General features: G+C 34.9%; 1 protein-coding gene across 1 annotated transcript; it reads left to right on the forward strand.

The window, feature by feature from the left end:
* The first annotated feature begins 410 nt into the window (after positions 1 to 410).
* twist2 lies at positions 411 to 4179 on the forward strand. Its single transcript, XM_056465928.1, has 2 exons — positions 411 to 1133; positions 3671 to 4179. Exon 1 carries the CDS (start codon positions 611 to 613, stop codon positions 1100 to 1102), a length of 492 nt encoding a protein of 163 aa, XP_056321903.1. The 5' UTR covers positions 411 to 610; the 3' UTR covers positions 1103 to 1133; positions 3671 to 4179.
* The last annotated feature ends 18814 nt before the right edge of the window (positions 4180 to 22993 follow it).

A 22993-nucleotide genomic window follows, 5' to 3' on the forward strand; every position in this document is an offset into this window, starting at 1 on the left:
CTAATTTTGAACAGTTATTTTTTAGTGCAATAACATTTCACAGTTTTACAGTTTGTACTGCATTTTTGATTAAATAAATGCAGGAGACGCTTATTTTAAAACATTTCAAATCCTACTGACCCCAAACTTTTGACCGGTAGCTATTTTATTACATTTTGTTTTACCATTTAAAGCACTGTTGTTACTCCGATTTCCACTGTTTCCCAATTAACGTGATTTTTTACAGTGATGAGACAGATGTCTGTAACTGCGAGCATCCATCTACAAGTAGGCTACTCATGGTATATAATCTGAGAGTTAAGCTGCAGTGTAACTTTAGCCTGGTCCTCCTCGTTTATTAGTCTACCAATCAGAGAGCAGCGCTTCCTCCCCCTTCAGTCACTCTAGTATTTAGCATCAGAGTCCAGGATAAAGTTTCCCAAAAATTAGGAAAAAACTTCCTGCGGGAGGAAAACCGTGCCAAGCTCTACTTCTGGAAGTAGGGGACGCGCGCAGTGTCAGGACTTCAGGAGGACAGACAAAATCCCCAACAACAAAACGGATATTACGAGTCTAAACCACGGATCCAAAAGTGGAGATCGTGTTTTCTCCTCGTTTCTTTAAAAAAGAAATGGAAGAGAGTTCCAGCTCTCCCGTCTCCCCAGTGGACAGCCTGGTGACCAGCGAGGAGGAGCTGGACAGACAGCAGAAAAGGTTCGGGAGGAAGAGGAGGCAAGGGAGGAAGTCGAGCGAGGACAGCAGCAGCCCGAGCTCCGTCAATAAACGCAACAAAAAGCCGAGCCCGAGCAGCAACCAGTCCTTCGAGGAGCTCCAGAACCAGCGCGTCCTGGCGAACGTACGCGAGCGGCAACGGACTCAATCGCTGAACGAAGCCTTCGCGTCTTTGCGCAAAATCATCCCCACGCTCCCCTCGGATAAACTCAGCAAGATCCAGACGCTCAAGCTCGCCTCCAGGTACATTGATTTCCTCTGTCAGGTGCTGCAAAGCGACGAGATGGACAACAAGATGTCCAGCTGCAGCTACGTCGCGCACGAGAGACTCAGTTACGCGTTTTCGGTGTGGAGGATGGAGGGCGCGTGGTCGATGTCTGCGTCCCACTAGCAGCGAGACGCGTCCTGATAATGCCGAACGGGTGGGTACTGTAGAGAGATGCCAGACTTCAGCAAGTATACTGTAGTAGAGTTACTGCTCTTTTAGAAGTGGATGTGCGGTAAGCTGCATTAGAGAAACTCCAGCTGTGCTGTGTGCACCGCTGACACTGACAGTTCAGTGCTGGAATGCAACACTATATCTGCTCTTGGCAGCGAGAAATTCGCATTTGTTTAGATGGTAATTACAGTTAAAGTTGTATTCAAGGGATAGTTCACCCAAAAATTAAAGTTTAGTTAGTATTTTTTACTTATTGAGTTTCTTTATTCTGTTAAACACAAGCGAAGATATTTTGAAGAAAGCTGAAAATCTGTAACCATTGACTTCCATTGTAGAAAAAATAAATACTATGAAAGTCAGAGGTTACATTTTCAGCTTTCTTCAAAATATCTCAACAGAAGAAATAAACTTAAACAGGTTTGGAACTATGTGTAATTATTCATAGTTTTATCATATTATTATTGATATGACCTACAGTGGACAATTCCACTTAAAAAATTGCATTCTCTTTCTGAGCCTATAAGAACAAAAATGCATTTTAATTATTTTCCAGTTAATCAAGAAGATATTCGTAGGGCAATACAATGTAAGTTGCATTAAGTTAAAAAAAAATTAAATAGGAAAGGCCATATATTACATAAATGTTCACTATAGAGGACAAAGCATAAAGTAATGAACGCACATTTAAATTAATACTATTAATAGTGGTAGTTAGTTAGCATATGGTCACACCTACAGCCAGAAATGTACTGTAGGTTACACCAGGGCATACATTTATATGATATTATGAAAAGATAGGCCTCACGATATCCCATATTGACTAAATTAATGAGTAAACATTTTAATATATATCACGCTCTTTAGACAAACATAATATTGCAAATGCCACTTATCAGGGAAAATACACCGGGCGTGCGCATTTGGTTGGAGAAAACGTGCATCGTAATTACTATAATATTTAGTTGATTCATCGACTGCTAAAACTTCTAACGAGACAATATTTTTTGTGCATAATGTAATATTTAAACAATAAACATATAGATATATTACAAGTATTTTTCGGGAGCCGTAATAAGAAAATCTATGGTGTTTTCTAGAATAGTGGTTTTTTTCTATCACACCGGATCAAACCATTTCCGACTGTTATTCAGAACAAATAAACACACCGCTATTCACATTATATCGTCAAACTCATGAAAACGAATAACGAGTCAACCGTGAGAAGCTCCTCAAGGATCATTTAGATTGAGTAAAACATTTACCCTTTCGTGAATAAAATCGAGATTTGTGAAGTGATTTATAATGGTTGTGAAGATGCAAAGCACTTTACTAAACGCTGAACAGCATACGGGGGGATATCAACATGAATCAACATTCTTCTTTTTCCGTGTATATGCTTAGTTTTTTGTGGAGACCAATGTTGTGGTGTTTAATAAAGCACCTGCAGTGTAGCTAAAATAATATATAAGACATCACAAACGTAGTCCTCTTCCTTTTTAACGAAAATATTAATTTATAGTATAGGGTTTATTTATGCTTGTTATAGTTTAGGGTGTTTATGCTTGTTAAATAACTGATGAAACCACTGAAACCAAAGGCATCTTGCAATTACAAGCTAAAATGTGTGCTACTAAATGATCATTCTTTAACAACATTACAATATAAAATCGTGAGATCATTTGATTTCAATGTAAATTTGGTTTTGTATTTTATTTAATAAGCTAACATTTTTGCAATGTGGTCCTACAACTTTTGTCTTATATGTGAAACAAAATAAAGCAATACAGTGTGGTGAAAAGAAGCTTTAATTTGCTGCACTGTAAAAAATGTAATGAAAAAAAGTCAAGACAACAAATATTTTGAGTTGCTTTATTTTAATACGCTAATATATTTTAATAACGTTTTTGTTACGTTATACAAAGTTTAACTTAATATTTTGAGTTACAATATGTTGAGATTAATAGAAAAGTTAATTTGATTCAACAAAAAAAATAGACAGCAAGATTTGTTTACAGTGTATATTAACAATACAATAATAATAAACGGAAATGAAAGTGAGTTGTTTTTATAATTATAACAATCCCTTTATTTCCTTGTGGTCTCATTTTACAGACTAGATGATCAAAATGTTAATTGTAATTATATTACAAAGCTGTCGTATTGATTGGTGTGCATTTATTTGAATAAAGAAATAAGTGCTACCAAAAAATTCAGAGGAAAGTCAGGTGTACGGTTTCCAATTTCAGACCAAGTGACCTCTTAAAACAGTTATTTTCCAGTGACGTAATTCCACCTGGGATTTGTGCAGCATGTTTGAACCAAGCCTTTTCCTGTATAAGCATGTGCTCCCACTCAAAATTAAATAATGGGATCATTAATAGCTTCCCATTTTGCTACGTTTTAAACCAAGGTTGTGCATTCAACCGCAGATAAACCTTGAAGTTTTAGACCTTCATAGAAAATTCCTTACTTAAAGCCGATTTTGTACCTAAATGTTGTTTTTTTTCCCTGCTTCCATAGACTGTTTACTTCAACTAATTGCCAAAGGATTAATCGATGAACCTCTAAACCTCAGTGACGTGGCCAAAGGACATTCAGTGGATACATCTACGGACTTGAGCATCCTCATGAAGGACACAATAAAGGGAACTTTTTATATACTTAGAGGAAAAAGTAGATGACGTCTCCTGTGTCGTCAAATACATTTAATCTTTTTCACAAGTTATTCTTAAATGTCGCCATGATGATAGTACAGGAAGGCCATCTGCTATCTGTATGGAAACTATATTTCATGTCTGTGTCTAAACAGAGGAGTTTATAAATATATATATATATATAAGAACAAAAAAAATATTGTACATAGGCTACCTGTGAGTATTGTCATTTTTAAAGGGACCAATGCAATTATGAGCAATACTTTCTTGAAGTACGCTGCATGGATAAATGCATACATTTGATTTTTCCTATGCAACATTTTTCAATTTCCATCTATTGTACATTTTGCTTATTTATTAAAACATATTTTTGAACATTTAGGCTGATTTCCATGTGTTCACGTCATCATATGTTAGAAATGTACTACTTCTGTAAAAAATGAATGATCAATTAGACCTGACAGCACATGTTTTAGGTCATTGTAACTTATTAAACTAAGTTAATCGTGTTCTAATTTAATTTTATAAGTTACGCAAGCTGTTTTAAGTCAGTTTAATATAATTGAGAGTGAATTTTTCAGTTTATTACCATATATGTCATGGTAAAAAAAACAGATCAAGTTTACGACATTTTACAAATACCACTTTTCTATAATTCTACAAATATTCTAACAATTAAAAGTCATCAACAGCAATAAACGATACACAAGATAAAATACATAAATAATAATAATAATGATAATAATAATAATAATAATAATAATAATAATATATAAGATAAAAATTATTTAATTTAAAGTCTCTCCAGATAAAAATCGTTGTCTGATAATATTAAAAATAGGGTCGGTGGGGTTGTCGTGATACCACTAATTTGTCTTACACTCTCATAAAAAATGGTGCAATGTTGTACCAAAGAAGGTACAAGCCCTTGTCACTGGGGCAGTGCCTTTTTATGGAACAGAATTGTACCTTAAGACAAAGAAACAAATTTGTACCATTGCAGTTTATACCTTTAAGGACATGATTTGTACTGTGGGAAACCAAAATGCACCTTTTGTTTTTTAAAACCTGCAGATACAATATTGTAGCTTCATCAAAGGTACAAATCTGATCCATGAAGGTACCACAGTGACAAGACACTTTTACCTTATCAGTGTCAAATGTGTTCCTTCAAGAACTGTTTAAAGGCCTTATGCTCTATCCAAAATGTGTCAATTTAAAAAGTATAAAATATAAAAAATATAAAACATCAAATATATTTTTAAACTATGTTTTTAAAAAGTTTTATTTTTGTGTAAAAGCACCTTTTCCATTTACAATAAAGAATAAAAACACTGTAACATAAATGAAAAGATCTATTTTTTGCTAAACATTTCACAACACTTTTCACAATAGACAATATAAGACTTTTTTGCTCCAGTTTTCACACAATACCTTTGTAATAACTTAAAAGTTCATTGAATTGACTTAATTTTAAAATAGAAATAGAATAATGCAAAAGTATTGTAATGAGATATGCACAATGTTTGATTAGTTTTACTATAGTAAAATGTCTGCATGAACACTTTGCATATGCAGGACTTTTGCCGGCTCATGTGTGTAGTGGAAAGCAAATGCCAAAAGATGTGGATATCAATAATGAAAATGTATTTATTAGAAAATTCTTACCAAAATGTTTATTAAAAATGCCTTAAATGTTTAGTTTACAATACCTAGAGTTTTGTTTTACCAGTTTTGTTTTATAGAATTTAATGTAACTATATAGAACCACCGTGTAACTTTTTTCTGAGAGTGTACGATACTAAACCAGCTAAAGTATCATGATAAGTAGTATTGTGATACTGTAATTCATAACTCAAATTATAAAGAAAATTGTGAGAAATACTATATTCTATGTTATAATAGGACTACTTGAATGTAATTCATAATTCCCTTAAGGCCAAAAAGTATTATCTGTACCTCACTTCACCTAAAATTCATTATTTTTGTTATGTAGATAACTGACCAACAAAAATACAATAAAATAATACAAATTATACAGAATGAAATTTTTTACAAAAAAAACTTTTTTCAACAAACTTAGGTTAAAGTTGAAGTCAGAATTATTAGCCCCCCTTTGAATTTCTTTTCCTTTTTTAAAATATTTCACAAATTATGTTTAACAGAGCAAGGAAATTTTCACAGTATGTCTAATAATATTTTTTCTTCTGGAGAAAGTCTTATTTGCTTTATTTCGGCTAGAATAAAATCAGTTTTTAATTTTTTAAAAGCCATTTTAAGGTCAAAATTATTAGCCCCTTTAAACTATATATTGTTTCGATAGTCTACAGAACAAACCATCCTAATTTGCCTAACTTGCCTAATTACCCTAACCTGCCTAGTTAACCTAATTAAGCTTTTAAATGTCACTTTAAGCTGTATAGAAGTGTCTTGAAAAATATCTAGGTAAATATTATTTACTGTCATTATGGCAAAAATAAATGAAATGAGTTATTAGAGATGAGTTATTAAAACTATTATGTTTAGAAATGTGTTGAAAAAAATCTTCTCTCCGTTAAACAGAAACTGGGAGAAAAAACAGTGCAGGCTAATAAACAGCTAATAATTCACGGGGGCTAATAATTCTGACTTCAACTGTATATGAAGTGCTCAAAATTGTTCCCTGTTGCTATTTTGGGTTTTTCATCTATTTTTTTTTCAGTCTTCTCAGTGAACAATCTAAAGTACTTCAAAATTTCACTCTGTGAGTCATTCTTCTAAAGAGATTGTCACAGTCGCTAATAACTCATATTAACAGGAACAGAAATGAACCGATGGGCGTTTGAACGAAAGCATTAAAAAACGTTAATGACGATACTACCGTTTACAAACTACATAGGCACCGCCAGTATTTAGGAGCCATAGTGTCGCGATACTACCATAGTAAACCGTGCAACTATCTTGAGGTAAAAAATAAATAGGATTTTCTTCCTTTGTCTGGCTGAATTTCAAAACATTTATTTTCTGAGCACTGATCCCATTCTGCTTGCCATTTGTTAAGAAAATAGCCTTTTATTAGTGGTTTTAAAACCGAAGGTGGGATATTGCACATTATATAAGTTCAATGGACTCATAAGGCTAATTTGATTCAGCTTAAAAAATGAATGCAACCAGGATTTCTTTACAGCGTACTCTTGTTACAAAAAGCAACTGTTATCAAACAGTGCAGGTTCATTAGCTGAAGAGAAAGTCAAGTTTACTTCTAAGCCCATGAAAAAAAGCTTGTCCGCTTTAATAAGAAGAAATCACTGAATCCAGACGGCTGGAGGCAAACTCTTTAACAACCACAGATAACCACAGCATTTAAATACCGGACCCCTACCAGACCTTTTCATTTCTACTTTAAATCTACACCAACGCTCACAAAGCATTTAATTGTTTACATCTCATTTTCCCAGGCTTAGCTTGATAGAAATCTACTGCCGAGGCATTAATGTTTGATAAAGGCTCAGTTGTTCTGTAGGCCTGTTCAAGAATAATGAAACTTCTGCTTGCTGATGGTATCAAAATGATTTCTAGTGTAATTTCTAGTGTTCCTAGGCACATATTTAAGTTTTTTCATGTTGTTTTTATTATTTTTTTAATTGCTTATAAAAGATCTTTTATATTTGAAGTCAGCTAATGAACTTTGGATGGAAACTTTAAGTCGGTCAGTTTTAAATGCCACTGATTATGTTTGATATGATAAAAAAGAGAAATCTTTTTGAAAATACTTATAACAAATACAATTAAAAATATTTTTTTGCTGCTTGTTCAAACTACTTATTTAAAATTAGCTGAAACAACACAGTTCTTGATTTTTTATGGACAACTTAATTGTTTTATGTTCAATTAACTTAATATTGTAACAACCATTAAGTTAACTTCAATGATTTGCATTAAGACGAGATTAAGGTGTTGTGTGGAACAGGGACCCAGCATTTTTTACAGCGTAGTTAACTACAACAGATTAAAATGAATTAAAAAAATCCACAAATTGTGTTTAAAAACATTTAAAATTTTCATTAATTTAATTTCTATTATATTATTTAATTAAAAAACATTTTAACAACATTTAATCTGGCTATCAAGTGCAAAAGTGTTTCCAAGAGTTTCAGTTTTATGTCTCACTTGTCATTTTTCTTGACAAAAAAAAAAAAGAATCTTTCTGCATGTTGGACAAGCTACATACACATGGTTGTCTTGTTTCGAACACAATAGCAATGGGCCACATGCACAGACTTTTAATTTTCAGCCTGGCAGCCCAAGGGCTTTATTTTCATTACAAAATTGTCACGTTTAGATCTGATATCTTTAAAAATCAGCGATCTTCAATACCTGATTGATGCATGATATAACGTGGGTCTCAGATCGGACAAGAAGCACTGTATTAAATTCCATTTCCCCCACCATGTCTTTAAAACATGACATTTTATTTTACCCCAGTATTACCCCAGGATTTCTGCGCTAGCCTGTTGCTACTGACTTTCATTTCATTTTACTCTTGAACAACTAAAGCAATGCTTAAATCTGTTTACTGAATGTATTGTAATTTCATTACAACATCGAAGCTGTAAAAAACAACCTTGTGAAATTGAAAATAGTCACATTAAGCTTTCACCGGAAGTTTATTGTTGGCTTTAAAACTCTAGCTGTGTATAGAGCCCATTCATTACTAATATATGTGTACATTTTTAAAAGCCTCATTACTTTATTTGTTAAGTCAATGATAATAAAAGATTCTGCCAGACTACAAATATGTCAACATATTTTTACTTATCAGTTTCAGTACCAAAATGTTTTAACCTAGATTATGTTTGCAATAATTTTAATAAGAAAATAAATTAATAAAAATACATCAGGTTTATTGTAGAGAATGTGTCATCTTTCTGATAAACAATTTGGCGTCTCTCCACTCTCTCAAATACAGAGATAAACTTACGAGAACACAGCTGCAGTTTAAAAATAAAAGTAAATATTCTCTTGTGGTGATGGGGAAACCCAGAGAAGAAAAAAAGTGCGGTGAAGAGTGAGAAGCAGTCCGTTACACACACACACACACACACGCGCGCACGCACACACACGCACACACCTCTCTTTATTCTGTGCACCTGCGCAAATCTCTGTAACCGCAGCGAAAACGCGCTGAACGCAGGGTTTACTTGACGTCGTGACGCGGCGCAGCAGGGGAAACACGTCCTGCTGACACTTGCACGTAGATAAACAATAAACACCGTAAACTAAAATCAAGAATGTTTAGGCTACAGTTTGGTGAAACAAAACCGAGTTCGCACCTCTGCCAGTCTTACACTCCTAATAGCTTCGTCTCTTGACAAAAACACAAGTCTAAAACGTTGAACAAATTCTAAATAGCCTAACAATATGCGGTGTGCAAACCTTGTTCTTATGCAGCTGATTTTTTTTAAACAAACGTCTTAAGCTTCTTTGGATGATTTATTCACCTTCACAAAGTGGACTCAATAGGATTAATTCACCCTATGCGAAGAAAAAAAAAATGAGATGCGGTTTTGAAACAACAGGGTGTAACAATTAAATTTTTTTTTGCGTCAAATTAACTATAGATATGCATACACAGATGCCGCATCAGAGTGCTCAACAAACTTAGCTGCATCGGTCATCTTGGAGTGATCAGTCTCACACTAAAAATCGAAAATCAATGGTTGTGTCCAAAATGATGCACTACTATAAAAATATGCATGTTCAGTCGTGACCTAAATCTAATTTTTATTTACAATAATAAATCCTAACATTTAGCATTAGGAACATTTGAAAACATTTAAAACATTTTGCACCATCAGCCTCACAATTTTCGGTCTAATTCTGAATCATTTTATGAATTCTCTAAATTGTTAACTAGACTGCACTGACTGAATCATTTGAATCAGTGAATCGTTAAATGGAGAATATCCAGGTGGATTACTTAAATCAGTAAATTGTTAAATGGAGACTGTCCAACTGGATCATTTGAATCCAACCCAGGCTTATTCTGAAAACGTAGTCCTGTGGACATTTCTGGAGACCGCGAAATACGTCCCAGGAGGTATGTATGGCTGCATTTAGTTTGTTTAAGCGAACGCTGCAGGGCGGTGTGACGCCATTCCTTTTGGCGCTAACCAGCTGACCGCTTACCTCCGTGTGGAGGGTTTTCCCTCCGCAATCAGATTTTTCAGTTAGCTCGTCGTGTATGTCGGCGGACTTGAGACGCAGAGAGGAGTTGACCATGACGACGGCGACTGGGTTCGAGTTCAGGGAAGAGCGGTTCCAGGAATCAGGTAAGACAAAAACAGAATCCAAAAAATAAAATGAGCGAGTGAATAAACAGGGTTGAGAAAGCAGTGAAAATCCGAAAACGTGGTAAAAATCAGACGAGGGCTTTTCTTTTTCTGGACGGCTTTTGTAAAAACGTCGGTTGGGTTTAGGGAAGTAAGTGGGTGGGCAGGTCAATCGGTAAAATTGGTTGGGTTCAGGGAAGAAGGAGGGGAAGAAGGTCGCCCCGTCAATCATTTGGTCAGTAAGACTGACGGTCGCCCGACAGCGGCCCTTGGTGGGTTTACACGAGAACAGCATGGGCGCGAACGGCGCTCGCAAGAGACATTCGAGATACAAAAAAGTGCACACAGCGGCCTTATTCGGATTCGCTAAAACAAAAACTGCAGCCATACATACCCCCTGGGATGTATTTCGCGGTCTCCAGAAACGTCCACGGGACTACGTTTTCAGAATGAGCCTGGGTTGTTTGAATCAGTAAATTGTTAAATGGAGACTCTCCAACTGGATCATCTGAATCAGTGAACTGTTAAATGGAGACTCTTCAACTGGATCATTTGAATCAGTGAACTGCTAAATGGAGACTCTTCGACTGGATCATTTGAATCAGTAAATTGTTAAATGGAGACTCTTCAACTGGATCATTTAAATCAGTGAACTGTTAAATGGAGACTCTGCAACTGGATCATTTGAATCAGTGAACTGTTAAATGGAGACTGTTCAACTGGATCATTTGAATCAGTAAATTGTTAAATAGAGACTCTCCAACTAGATCATTTGAATCAGTGAACTGTTAAATGGAGACTCTTCAACTGGATCATTTGAATCAGTAAATTGTTAAATAGAGACTCTCCAACTGGATCATCTGAATCAGTGAACTGTTAAATGGAGACTCTTCAACTGGATCATTTGAATCAGTGAACTGTTAAATAGAGACTCTCCAACTGGATCATTTGAATCAGTGAACTGTTAAATGGAGACTCTTCAACTGGATCATTTGAATCAGTAAATTGTTAAATAGAGACTCTCCAACTGGATCATCTGAATCAGTGAACTGTTAAATGGAGACTCTTCAACTGGATCATTTGAATCAGTGAACTGTTAAATGGAGACTCTTCAACTGGATCATTTGAATCAGTGAACTGTTAAATAGAGACTCTCCAACTGGATCATCTGAATCAGTGAACTGTTAAATGTAGACTCTCCAACTGGATCATCTGAATCAGTGAACTGTTAAATGTAGACTCTCCAACTGGATCATCTGAATCAGTGAACTGTTAAATGTAGACTCTCCAACTGGATCATTTGAATCAGTGAACTGCTAAATGGAGACTCTTCAACTGGATCATTTGAATTAGTGAACTGTTAAATGTAGACTCTCCAACTGGATCATTTGAATCACTGAACTGTTAAATGGAGACTCTTCAACTGGATCACTTGAATCAGTGAACTGTTAAATGGAGACTCTTCAACGGGATCATTTGAATCAGTAAATTGTTAAATAGAGACTCTGGGTGAACAAGTGAACAAGGGAAGCTTACATGGACATACCATTGATCTCAAGTTTAACTAAGAGATTGAGTAGGCTTCATACATCCACTCCAGCACCTATATGTCCCAGAATGCAATGTGATTGTGACATCACAACAGTGTAGTTCCCAAGTGCTCAAGGGTTCAGGGCATTTCTATTCATACTTGTGTAATGTAATCAATACATCTGAGAGAATGAGATGCATGCAAGTTAGCAAGTTAAGGGCAGAAAAAAATTGGACTAGAATGCAGCCTGGATCATTTGAATCAGTGAATTATAAACTGAGACTCTCCAACTGGACTAATTAGATCAATAGTGCGTTGTTAACTGATGGCTCGCCCCAACTAGATTATTTGAATGAATCATTAGGTGCATTCGACTTCATGCAGCGTTGCGCAGATCAAACGAAATCTGTTTTAAAGTGGTGCATGCCGGTTAGAAATTTTGTCCGGATTGATGCTGCGCTGATGCCACGTGACTGTCACATGTGGCATCAAAGTTCTGAGACAGCACTCTGAGATCAGACGACTGATTCAGCCGGTGCAGCATCTAAAGAGTGACTGCAGGAGCTGCGGTGACGACACCGATATTACACGATTGGCTGAGTTCACCGCATGCCAACAACAAGTTGTGTTTTAGGTTTATTATTGGACAAATTCCGTCTTACAAATTTCAAAACAAACAAATAACTTTTCATACTCTATCTTGTACACGTCATGCTTATTAAAAGACTACAAACATTTTACTGCAGTAATCATCTTTTGATAAATAATTTGTTTATAAAGACTAGATTGTTTGCATAGTTTTATTCTGCCTTTTTTATACAGACTGCTGTGTTCAGGTCTATAAACGATTTAAATGATATATTTCAGTAAATAACCTATATATTAACTCGAATAGGTCTTACAGACTTGTAATAAAATAATTATCATCATTGATCCTGACACCACTTTAAAAGTTTCTTAACAAATTAAGTTAAAAATATATTTTATTAAATATAAAAACATGATTATAAAATATTTTATTCCTGACAAGCCGTTTATATGCAGAAATTTTTAAAGTGACACTGATGTACTTTGATCTTTCTGGGAAATTTCTACTAAGTGTAGCTCATTTATTTTGCTCCTTTTGTTCAATCTTTTTAGATTTTTATATAGACATTTTTTATATCTATAAATGTAAATAAATGTAAACCCCTTTTTATCACATTTAAACAAGAACTGGAACAGTATTGAGATACCATTCAACATCTAGTAGCCTAAAGACTGATGTTTCAACACCTAGAATTTGTGCTTATTGTTTTATGTTTAATAGGCCTATTCATTAATATTTATATCCTTTTTATGTGCCCTCTCCTTTTCCCCTTATTTCTCATGCCTTTGTTATATAGGCTATTTATATTTAATTCATAATTCCCTTATTGTTTAACTATAGTTTGTAGAGACTGTATTCTGCTTTCATTGTACTGTAAATCTTTTGTTGTTGTTGCAATAAATAAATAAATAAATACATAAATAAATAAATAAATTAATGATCACGCCATGTGATCGGTCATCATGACTGCCGCAACCTTGAGCCCCGAAGTGTCTGGCTTGATTGGTCTGTATTCAACTCTGCAACAGCCTGTGCTCGGCTAACCTCGTTGACTGCCGGCTGCAGCCATGCTTCATGTCGAACGCACCTATTATCTGGAGGCTCGCTGTGACTGGATCATTTGAATCAGCGAATTGTTACCCAGATGTTTTGTTTTGGAATGTACTGAAGTAAAAGTTACATGAAATTTAAAGAAAGTACAGATATTTTAAGTTAAATATTCATTCATTCATTCATTTTCTTTTTGGCTTAGTCCCTTTATTAATCCGGGGTCACCACAGTGGAATGAACCGCCAACTTATCTAGCACATGTTTTACGCAGCGGATGCCCTTCCAGCTGCAACCCATCTCTGGGAAATCCATACACAATCATTCACTCTCATACACTAGGGACAATTTAGCCTACCAAATTCACCTGTACCGCATGTCTTTGCACTGTGGGGAAACCGGAGCACCCGGAGGAAACCCACGCAAACACGGGGAGAACATGCAAACTTCACAAAGAAACGCCAACTGACCCAGCCGAGGCTCGAACCAGCGACCTTCTTGCTGTGAGGCAACAGCACTACCTACTGTGCCACCGCGTCGCTAATAGTATAATAGTAAAGTTAAAATACTTTATTGTCCACAGCTTATCAGACTTGATGAATCTGACTCAAAAAATTAAGAGTGATTCTCTGTTCAACTGAGTCACCCCAACCAGTGTGTTTCTCAATTCCAAGAACGCAGACAACGGACTTGTGTTCTTATGAAGGTCGTTCTTGCCAGGTTACCTTGGAAGAAGGAACTCGGAAGACCGCGAGAACAGAGAATGTGTCCTGTGAGAAATGAGATGCTGCGTTCATTTTTAACGGAAAATGATTTAAACATTACAGCATTCATACAGCCAGTGGCAGATTTAAGCATGGGCAATATGAGCGATCGATCGCCTAGAGCGGCATCTTGCTAGGGGCAGCACGGGGAGATGGTGAAAAAAACGATTAATTTAGAGTTGTAATCCCAGAATAAAGATTTTAGGGGACATTCACGTTTGGCCTCTTTTGCATGTGCAAGTTTGTTATTCTCTATGTGCAACCGAAACAATGACGGTGAAAGCAAACTGACGCATGCGCACAGAAAACCATTCCCGCACGCCTCACTGCTCTGATCTGAATACCAGTTGCTTATATGCACACCGATAAAATGCGCGCCAATTATGTGCTGTGAAACCAACACAATCTCATGGCAATTCGTAACTTTTTGATTTAGTGGCTAATTCGTGTGAATTCGTACGATCTAATTCGTACATTTTCGTACGATTTGCTCATCCCCCAATGATGGTTGGGTTTAGGGGTGGGGTTAGGTTAGGTGCACCGCCTCCTTTTTAAAATCGTACAATTTCGTACGACTGAACTCGTACGAATTAGCCACTAAACTGACAAAACGTAAAATACTTACGTTTTCTCGTGAGATCAGGCAGGTGAAACCGAAGTAACTTTTATGCAGAGGTGTCGGTACACAGCGAGTTTTGGTAGTCGACAAAACTAAAGTTATAATATGACTATGATCTTATTTTGACTAAGCATGGCTATGAAGCAGAAAGGAGGGATAATGAGTCAGGGAGGTAAGACTTAATAATTCTCGGCCATGAGTCGGGTCTAAGACAACAGATAATTACATAAAACATATTTTTTGAATTCTATAGGATTGTCATTAGTATTCATGCAAAAGATTTCTTAGGTATTCTTAGCATTTTCCAGTTACATTTAGGATTGATTTCTGTTATTTATTTAGACTAATAATTGTATAATAATAATAATCATTTTATGTATTTGTATTAAAATATATTTATAGGAGTAAGTATATATATAACACAATATAACAAAATAAATAGATTGATATTTATTTATAATAAATTATTAAAATATGTTGTTTTGGTAGTGGGGGCATGGCGATTATGTCTAGCAATGCCCTATGAGGTGGTTGCCCAGGATTTTCATGGTGATGTTTACTTTCACTGTCTCATTTAGGGAAACTCCCAAGATAAATAAGTTATATCTCTAAACTAATAATAATAAATAATAATAATAATTTAATAATGAATCTATATAAAATGCTGCACTTCCCACCTCCAGTTTTGCACATAAGTCTGCATCGGTGCATCCTCGATACCAAAAACACATCCGGGAACTTTCATGCATCTTCCGTTTTTGCGGTCTTGAGTTTTGGAACTGAACTTTGGCAATTGATGATGACGTTCCACGAGAACACGAGGATTCAAGATCGCTGAAGAATGCATTTTGAGAAACAGAAATATTAAAATAAAACTCATAATGAAATTAAAAAAACGTAGCAAAGTGATATTGTATTTAATTTAAACAGTGATTCACTGATGGGGCAAAAAGATGTAGGGGCAAAAAGAACTTTATGTGGACATATCAGCACACAAAGTTCAATGTTGAAAACGCATGACCGCAAAAAAATAAAACATGCACATTTTTTTTGTCAAGGAATATAAAAGGGATTTTGCACTAAACATTGTTTAATGTAAAAAAGAAAATTATATGTAGATTATAAATCACTTTGCTTTTATGAGCTGAATTATAAACAGTAAAGGGAGGAATTAAATGATCATAAGCATGGTTATTATAAAAATTTATTAGGAAAACATAAAATAAACGGCAGCATGTGCTTACATGAGGCTTTATTGACATATTGTAAAACTTACAATATGAAAACTCATACCCCATGATCATAATTATACAACCTGACATAAGATTCGCTGAATCATATTTAACTGATTCACAGAAATGAGTCAACTTCCCGTAATTAACAGACTAAGTGATGTGAGAGGCACATGGATTTAAAAGTAGTTTTTTTGTGAGTGTGTTTGGTTTAAAAAAAGCTTGTGTGTATCCACCAGCAGCGTGTTTGATAATGTCTCATTATTCCCGCCTTCCTTCTGAGCCAGAACGCCTCGGGCCACAGTTACGGAGTGGTGCGAGCCCCAGATGTTTCCCGTAAAATCAGACGGAAAAAGCAACAAAATTTTAATTTGCAGTAAAACGGATAAAGTAAAGGTTTACGCTGCATGCGCCGCAGAAAGGATTTCATGTTCAAGTTAATGCCAAGGTTACATTACACTGTGGGGGTGGGCCCTGGCAGGACGCACATTTCCTTCTGCTTAACCTAGAATCACGTTTGTAGGCTATACCACCCTAGTGGCTTACATTTACCTTCCGCGCTCATAGTAAACTATAGGTTTTAGAGGAAACACGAGCAACTAAACGCCCGATTAAAAGAGTCTGACTCGATGAGCCTCTTCAAAACACTTGTAAGAGGCTGATAAACGCAACACACCTGTGACCTCTAATTGATATTAATGTGCTAAGCTACACCATAAACAGCCTATGGCGAGCCTAATTAATTTTATGAGCATTCTTGGTGGAAGAAGTCTTTATTTTTAGATTCTTTTCAAATAGAGTTAGTGTAAACGTACAGGTTTAGTTCACTCAAAAAGGAAAATTGTCAATTTACATTATCTTCATTTTACATTATGGTTATATAATTCCAAAACATTTATATAAATATTTCAATGTTCTTGTTTTGCTGTATAAATTTAGTTTTTCCTAAAGTCCAATGTTTTTTTAATGGCCTAAAATTCTAATAATCACTGTCTTTGAGTAGCTTGTTGCACTAGATTAGATTAGACTAGATTAAGTTGGATTCAACTTTATTGTCATTACACATTAAATTACATAGGTAAGGAAAAGCAGTTAATATCTAAACCAGAGTGCAAATATACACTCTCCGGCCACTTTATTAGGTACACCTAGTACCGGGTTGGACCCCCTTTTGCCTTCAGAACTGCCTTAATCCTTCGTGGCATAGATTCAACAAGGTACTGGAAATATTCCTCAGAGATTTTGATCCATATTGACATGATAGCATCACGCAGTTGGCAGCACATCCATGATGCAAATCTCTATTGGATTGAGTTCTGGTGACTGAGGAGGCCACTTGAGTACAGTGAACTCATTGTCATTTTCAAGAAACCAGTCTGTTATCTTTCTGGAAGTAGCCATCAGAAGATGGGTACACTGTGGTCATAAAGAGAGGGACATGGTCAGCAACAATACTCAGTTAGGCTGTGGAGTTGACACAGTGCTTAATTGGTAGTAATGGGCCAAAAGAATGGATCCACGCTTTCATGTTTTTGATGCCAAATTCTGACCCTACCATCCGAATGTCTGACCATCTGACCTCTGGCTTCAACAAATCATTTGTGCCCACAGATCTGCTGCTTAGTGGATATTTTCTCTTTTTCAGACCATTTTCTGTAAACCCTAGAGATGGTTGTGCGTGAAAATCTCAGTAGATCAGCAGTTTCTGAAATACTCAGACTAGCCTGCCTGACATCAACAACCATGCCACGTTCAAAGTCACTTAAATCACCTTTCTTCCCCATTCTGATGCTCGGTTTAAACTGCAGCAGATCATCCTGACCATGTCTATATGCCTACACTGTAAAAAATACAGGGTTCTACATAATTCATTCATGTTGACCAAACACAAATCGATTAAGTTAACTTAAAACTTTTAACAAATTTATGTGGACTGAACAAAAAAAAATGATTAAATGTATTAAAATTCTATCGAGCTAGTTAAATATATTAAAATACATTAAAAATAAAAAACACAATAAAATAAATTAAAAGTAATATATTAAAATAATATCTTGAAATGTATCATAAAAATGTCAATCACATAGCTTTCCGAATGAAAGAAATGTTCGATCGAAATGGGTAACTACAGTATTTGAACATGCATAAGAAACGTATACTGGCCTTCTTGCTCTTAAACAGCTCCACGTGTACAATATAAGAATCGGCAGGACAGCATCCGTGCTCAAGTGTAGATGACGTGGCTATGCAACACATATTTGGCCTTAGATCGCATATGAACGTCTGTGCTGAATCACCGACCAGCAGATCAAATCAGGACAAGGCTGAAGGACAGTGGATTCAGACAGTGTTGAGGACATGCGTTCTGGGACAGAACAAATACAGAGCAGGTGTTTTCCTGCACAGGTGGAGCGCTGGACACTGAGAGAGTTTCATCTGGAAACAACAGGTGGAGATGCTTACATTCAGCATAAACTATCCAGAATGCCAGTAGGGGATATGGTGGACAAAAATAGCAGCACTCTGGATCTTCAGCTACAAAAAAAAAAAAAAGAAAGAAGATGAAAAAAAGTACTGCGAGGAAAGATCAGGGCATCTTAGGGCCTGTTGAAATTTTCAAGAGCCGTAATAGATGATTCCTATTTAAGATGATTGATTGATGTTTTGAGATTAACTAACCCTAATAGATTTTTCTAACTGACTAATATTTTTAAAAACCTAAATGATAACATATTTAATTTTTTAAAACATCAAATCATGATTACTAACTATCTAACTAACTAATTAACTAACTAACTAAACAATTAACTAATGACTGATATTTTCAAAGACCTTATAACATAATTATTTACTTTTCAAAAGACAACAGATCATGATAACAAACAAACAAACTAATGACTAACTAAACTAACTATCTAACTAACCAAAAATGACTGATATTTTCAAAAACCAAATTTTTCAAAGACCTCAAATTATGATTGCTAACTAACTAACTAACTAACTAACTAACTAACTAACTAACTAACTAACTAACTAACTAACTAACTAACTAACTAACTAACTAACTAACTAACTAAAAATGACTGATATTTTCAAAAACCTAATTTTTCAAAGACCTCAAATTATGATAGCTAACTAACTAACTAACTAACTAACTAACAACTGATATTTAAAAAAAACCTTATAACATAATTATTTATTTTTTCAAAAGACAACAAATTATGATAACTAACTAACTAACAAGCAAACATGTCAACTAATGACTAACTAAAATAACTAAATAACTAACTAACTAACCAACCAAAAATACTAAACTAACAACAAATCATGATAAGTAACTAACAAACAAACTAATGACTCACTAAACGATGCAACTAACTAATTAAAAAACAATTAACTAATGACCAATATTTTCACAACCCTTATAACATAATTATTTTTTTTTTCAACAGGACAACAAATTATGATAACTAACTAACTAAACTAACTAAATAACTAACTAACCAAAAAAATGACTGATATTTTCAAAAACCTTTTAACATAATTATTTATTTTTTCAAAAGACAACAAATTATGATAACTAACTAACTAACTAACTAAACTAAACTAACTAACTAACTAACTAACTAACTAACTAACCAAAAAATGACTGATATTTTCAAAAACCTTTTAACATAATTATTTATTTTTTCAAAAGACAACAAATTATGATAACTAACTAACTCACTAACTAACTAACTAACTAACTAACTAACTAACTAGCTAAACTAACTAACTAACTAAGCAAAAAATGAATGATATTTTCAAAAACCTTTTAACATAATTATTTATTTTTTCAAAAGACAACAAATTATGATAACTAACTAACTAACTAACTAACTAACTAACTAACTAGCTAAACTAACTAACTAACTAAGCAAAAAATGAATGATATTTTCAAAAACCTTGTAACATAATTATTTAATTTTTCAAAAGACAATAAATCATGATAACTAACTAACTAACTAACTAACTAACTAACTAACTAACTAACTAACGACTGATATTTTAAAAACCCTTGTGTAGCAACAGCTTAACAAACAAGTAACATACATTAAACCTAAATAATCTTTATAATATAAGGACTCTTTACTATTTTAACCAGTAAGACAAGCCATTTTTCTCAGTAATTACTCAAAGTTTACAAAAAAAGTATTGTACTTTCATTAATTTCTATTTCCGAATGTCACTTCTGAATTTCTGAATGAAACTGCCTGTAATTTCACAGCGAAATAACCTCGAGCTTCGAAAAAAGCGGCATACAAATTATCCTTATTATTATTATTATCATCCATTAAGCATGAGAGGGAACAGACTTTCGGTTTTCCACTGCCAGCAGCACCACCTCTCCTTTTATCCCGGGAAGCACCAAAAAACACTTCTCAGCCACAATCATTCCAAAAACACCATCGCCCCCCTTCCCGAAAATTCCTCCAGTCTCTCCACTGCTGGGGAGATTTCCGCTGCTCTTTGGAGGCAGAATCAAACTGGACAAGAAAATGGCTTAAAACACTAAAGTGGCTGTAAAAGCTGGTGTAGAGTACAAATGCAGACCAGGCCATGGAAATTACCTCTCTTACTCAGCGTTCCTTTGCATAATTCTGCATTATGATTCACGGCCATCACTATTCAGCCTCAGATTGAGCAATGTATAACATGGGCTGCTGTGATTTAAGTGTTAAACAGATTACATTATACCAAAACTAAACTCAATAAAATTTTCCCTTCAGTTTTTCCATTATGCGATAGATGCAGGAGCTCAGAAGAAATGCATTCTCACACTTTTTGGGTTTGCCCAGAGAGACTTCTTCTGAGAGTTATTTTTCAGTGGTATTAAATTTTTTTTGAGAAACATTTACACTACCTGACCTTGCCTATTCAAGTTTTAGGAGCAACAAATAATAATTTGACTTATGGTTGATCATTTGGTATCAGAAGTGGCTAATATGAAAGGCAAAGGCCTCTAGATTACGCTTATTTACCAAAATAAAATCTGTTCATGCCTTGATTTTTAATTATTTAATTAGGACAGTAAGCTCTGATTTTGCTTAGACAAGGCTTGACACTTAACAGAAATAATGTACAGTATAGAATATAACCTCATGGTGCAGTGGAAAAAGATTTAATATTGTGAATGACTCCCATAAGCTTGGAGGACTGCATCGATGCATCACTGCAATGACTCAAATAACTTATTAATAAAGTCATCTGGAATAGCAAGGGAATCGTTCTTGCAGGACTCCCAGAGTTCATCAAGATCCTTTAGATTCATCTTTAATACCTCCTCCTTCATCTTACCACAGATATGCTGAATAATGTTCATCTCTGGTGACTGGGCTGGCCAATCCTGGAGCACCTTGACCTTTTTTGCTTTCAGGAACTTTGATGTGGAGCCTGAAGTATGAGGAGTGTTATCCTGCTGAAGAATTTGCCCTCTCCTGTGGTTTATAATGTAATGGGCAGCACAAATGTCTTGATACCTCAGGCTGTTGATGTTGCCATCCACTCTGCAGATCTCTCACACACCCCCATAATGAATGTAACCCCAAACCATGATTTTTCCTTCACCAAACTTGACTGATTTCTGTGAGAATCTTGGGTCCATGCATGTTCCTATAGGTCTTCTGCAGTATTTGTGATGATTGGGATGCAGTTCAAGGGATGATTTATCAGAAAAATCTACCTTCTGCCACTTATCCAAGTGATCAACTAGAAGTCAAGTTATTATTTGTTGCTCTTACAACTGAGACAGACGACAAAGCTTTTGTCAGGTAGTGTAGTCCAGATATTGAATCATTCATGTTTGGATGCTCTGACTCTGTGTTAGCATTGAGCATCAGCAAATGTCTACTATGTTTGGTATGTTGGTGGTTAAAAGGGTGATCTTGATGGACAGAAAGTACACTTTAACACCTAGTTTTCATACACTTGTAAAAAAATGCCGGGTTATTTCAAGCCAATTCTTGGTGTAATAGGGACTACTCCAACTTTTGGGTTAATGTTTTAAATTAAATTAATACGACCAAATAAAGGATTCTGGGGTTTGTCCATATTTATATTATACTTTGAATAACCCATCATTTCTTAGAGTGTAAAACATAAGCAAGGACAATTTGACTTAAGGGTCTATTTTTTATATTGTATCTGGTGCACGTTTGAGTAAATAGTTTTATTTTTTTATTTATTTTGTTGTTTTTTTCTTATAATATAGTAATATAATAATATATTTTTGTATACCATCTCATTTTTGTTTTGTGCTAACAGAAAATTGTTATAAATAAAAATGGTTTAACGGAGCAAGGGATTTTTCACAGTATTTCCTATAATATTTTTTCTTATGGAGAAAGTTTAAATGGCATTTAAAAAAATCTGAATACTAGTATCATGAAAACTATCAAGTAAAATATTATGTACTATCATCATGGCAAAGATAAAAGAAATCAGTCATTAAAAATGAGTTATTAAAACTATTATGTTTTGAAATGTGCTGAAAAAAATCTTCTCTCCGTTAAACAGAAATTGGGGAACAAAATATACAGGAGGGCTAATAATTCAGACTTCAACTGTATATTAAAAACAACAACATGGGCTGCTGTGAAACCACAGAAATAATGTTCCTGTACAATTTAACAAGCAGAAGTTTATCACCTTCAGAGGATCAGGCTACTTGCAATAACGCCCAGTGGTTAAAATATAAGGTGTGATCGCTCAAACACCGGCTGCAGAAACCTGATCCCGTCTCGTCTGTGGGTTCACTCCGCGACATACTAGCACACCAGACCACTTTCCTCTTCATTAGAAGAAAGGTCACACAAGGCTACTGAGGTGAAGAGCTGTTATTCTCTCCAACTCATTATGACACAAACCAGCGTTTAGCCTTATATTACACTGTGTGTTCTAACCAAGCTTAATGTATTTCGGTTATCAACAGTGAAAGTGAATATGCTGAACTTGCAGCATTGAAGTCCGAATTATTAGCCCTTCTGAATTATTAGCCCCTAGTATATTTTCCCTCAATTTCTGTTTAACGGAGAGATGTTTTCAACACATTTCTAAA

The sequence above is a fragment of the Danio aesculapii genome, chromosome 9 (genome assembly GCF_903798145.1).
Source record: "Danio aesculapii chromosome 9, fDanAes4.1, whole genome shotgun sequence".
NCBI lineage: Eukaryota > Metazoa > Chordata > Actinopteri > Cypriniformes > Danionidae > Danio > Danio aesculapii.

Bases quoted from the DNA above. Each gene is read 5' to 3' on its own strand.
- twist2 (XM_056465928.1), top strand. From the start codon at position 611: ATGGAAGAGAGTTCCAGCTCTCCCGTCTCCCCAGTGGACAGCCTGGTG.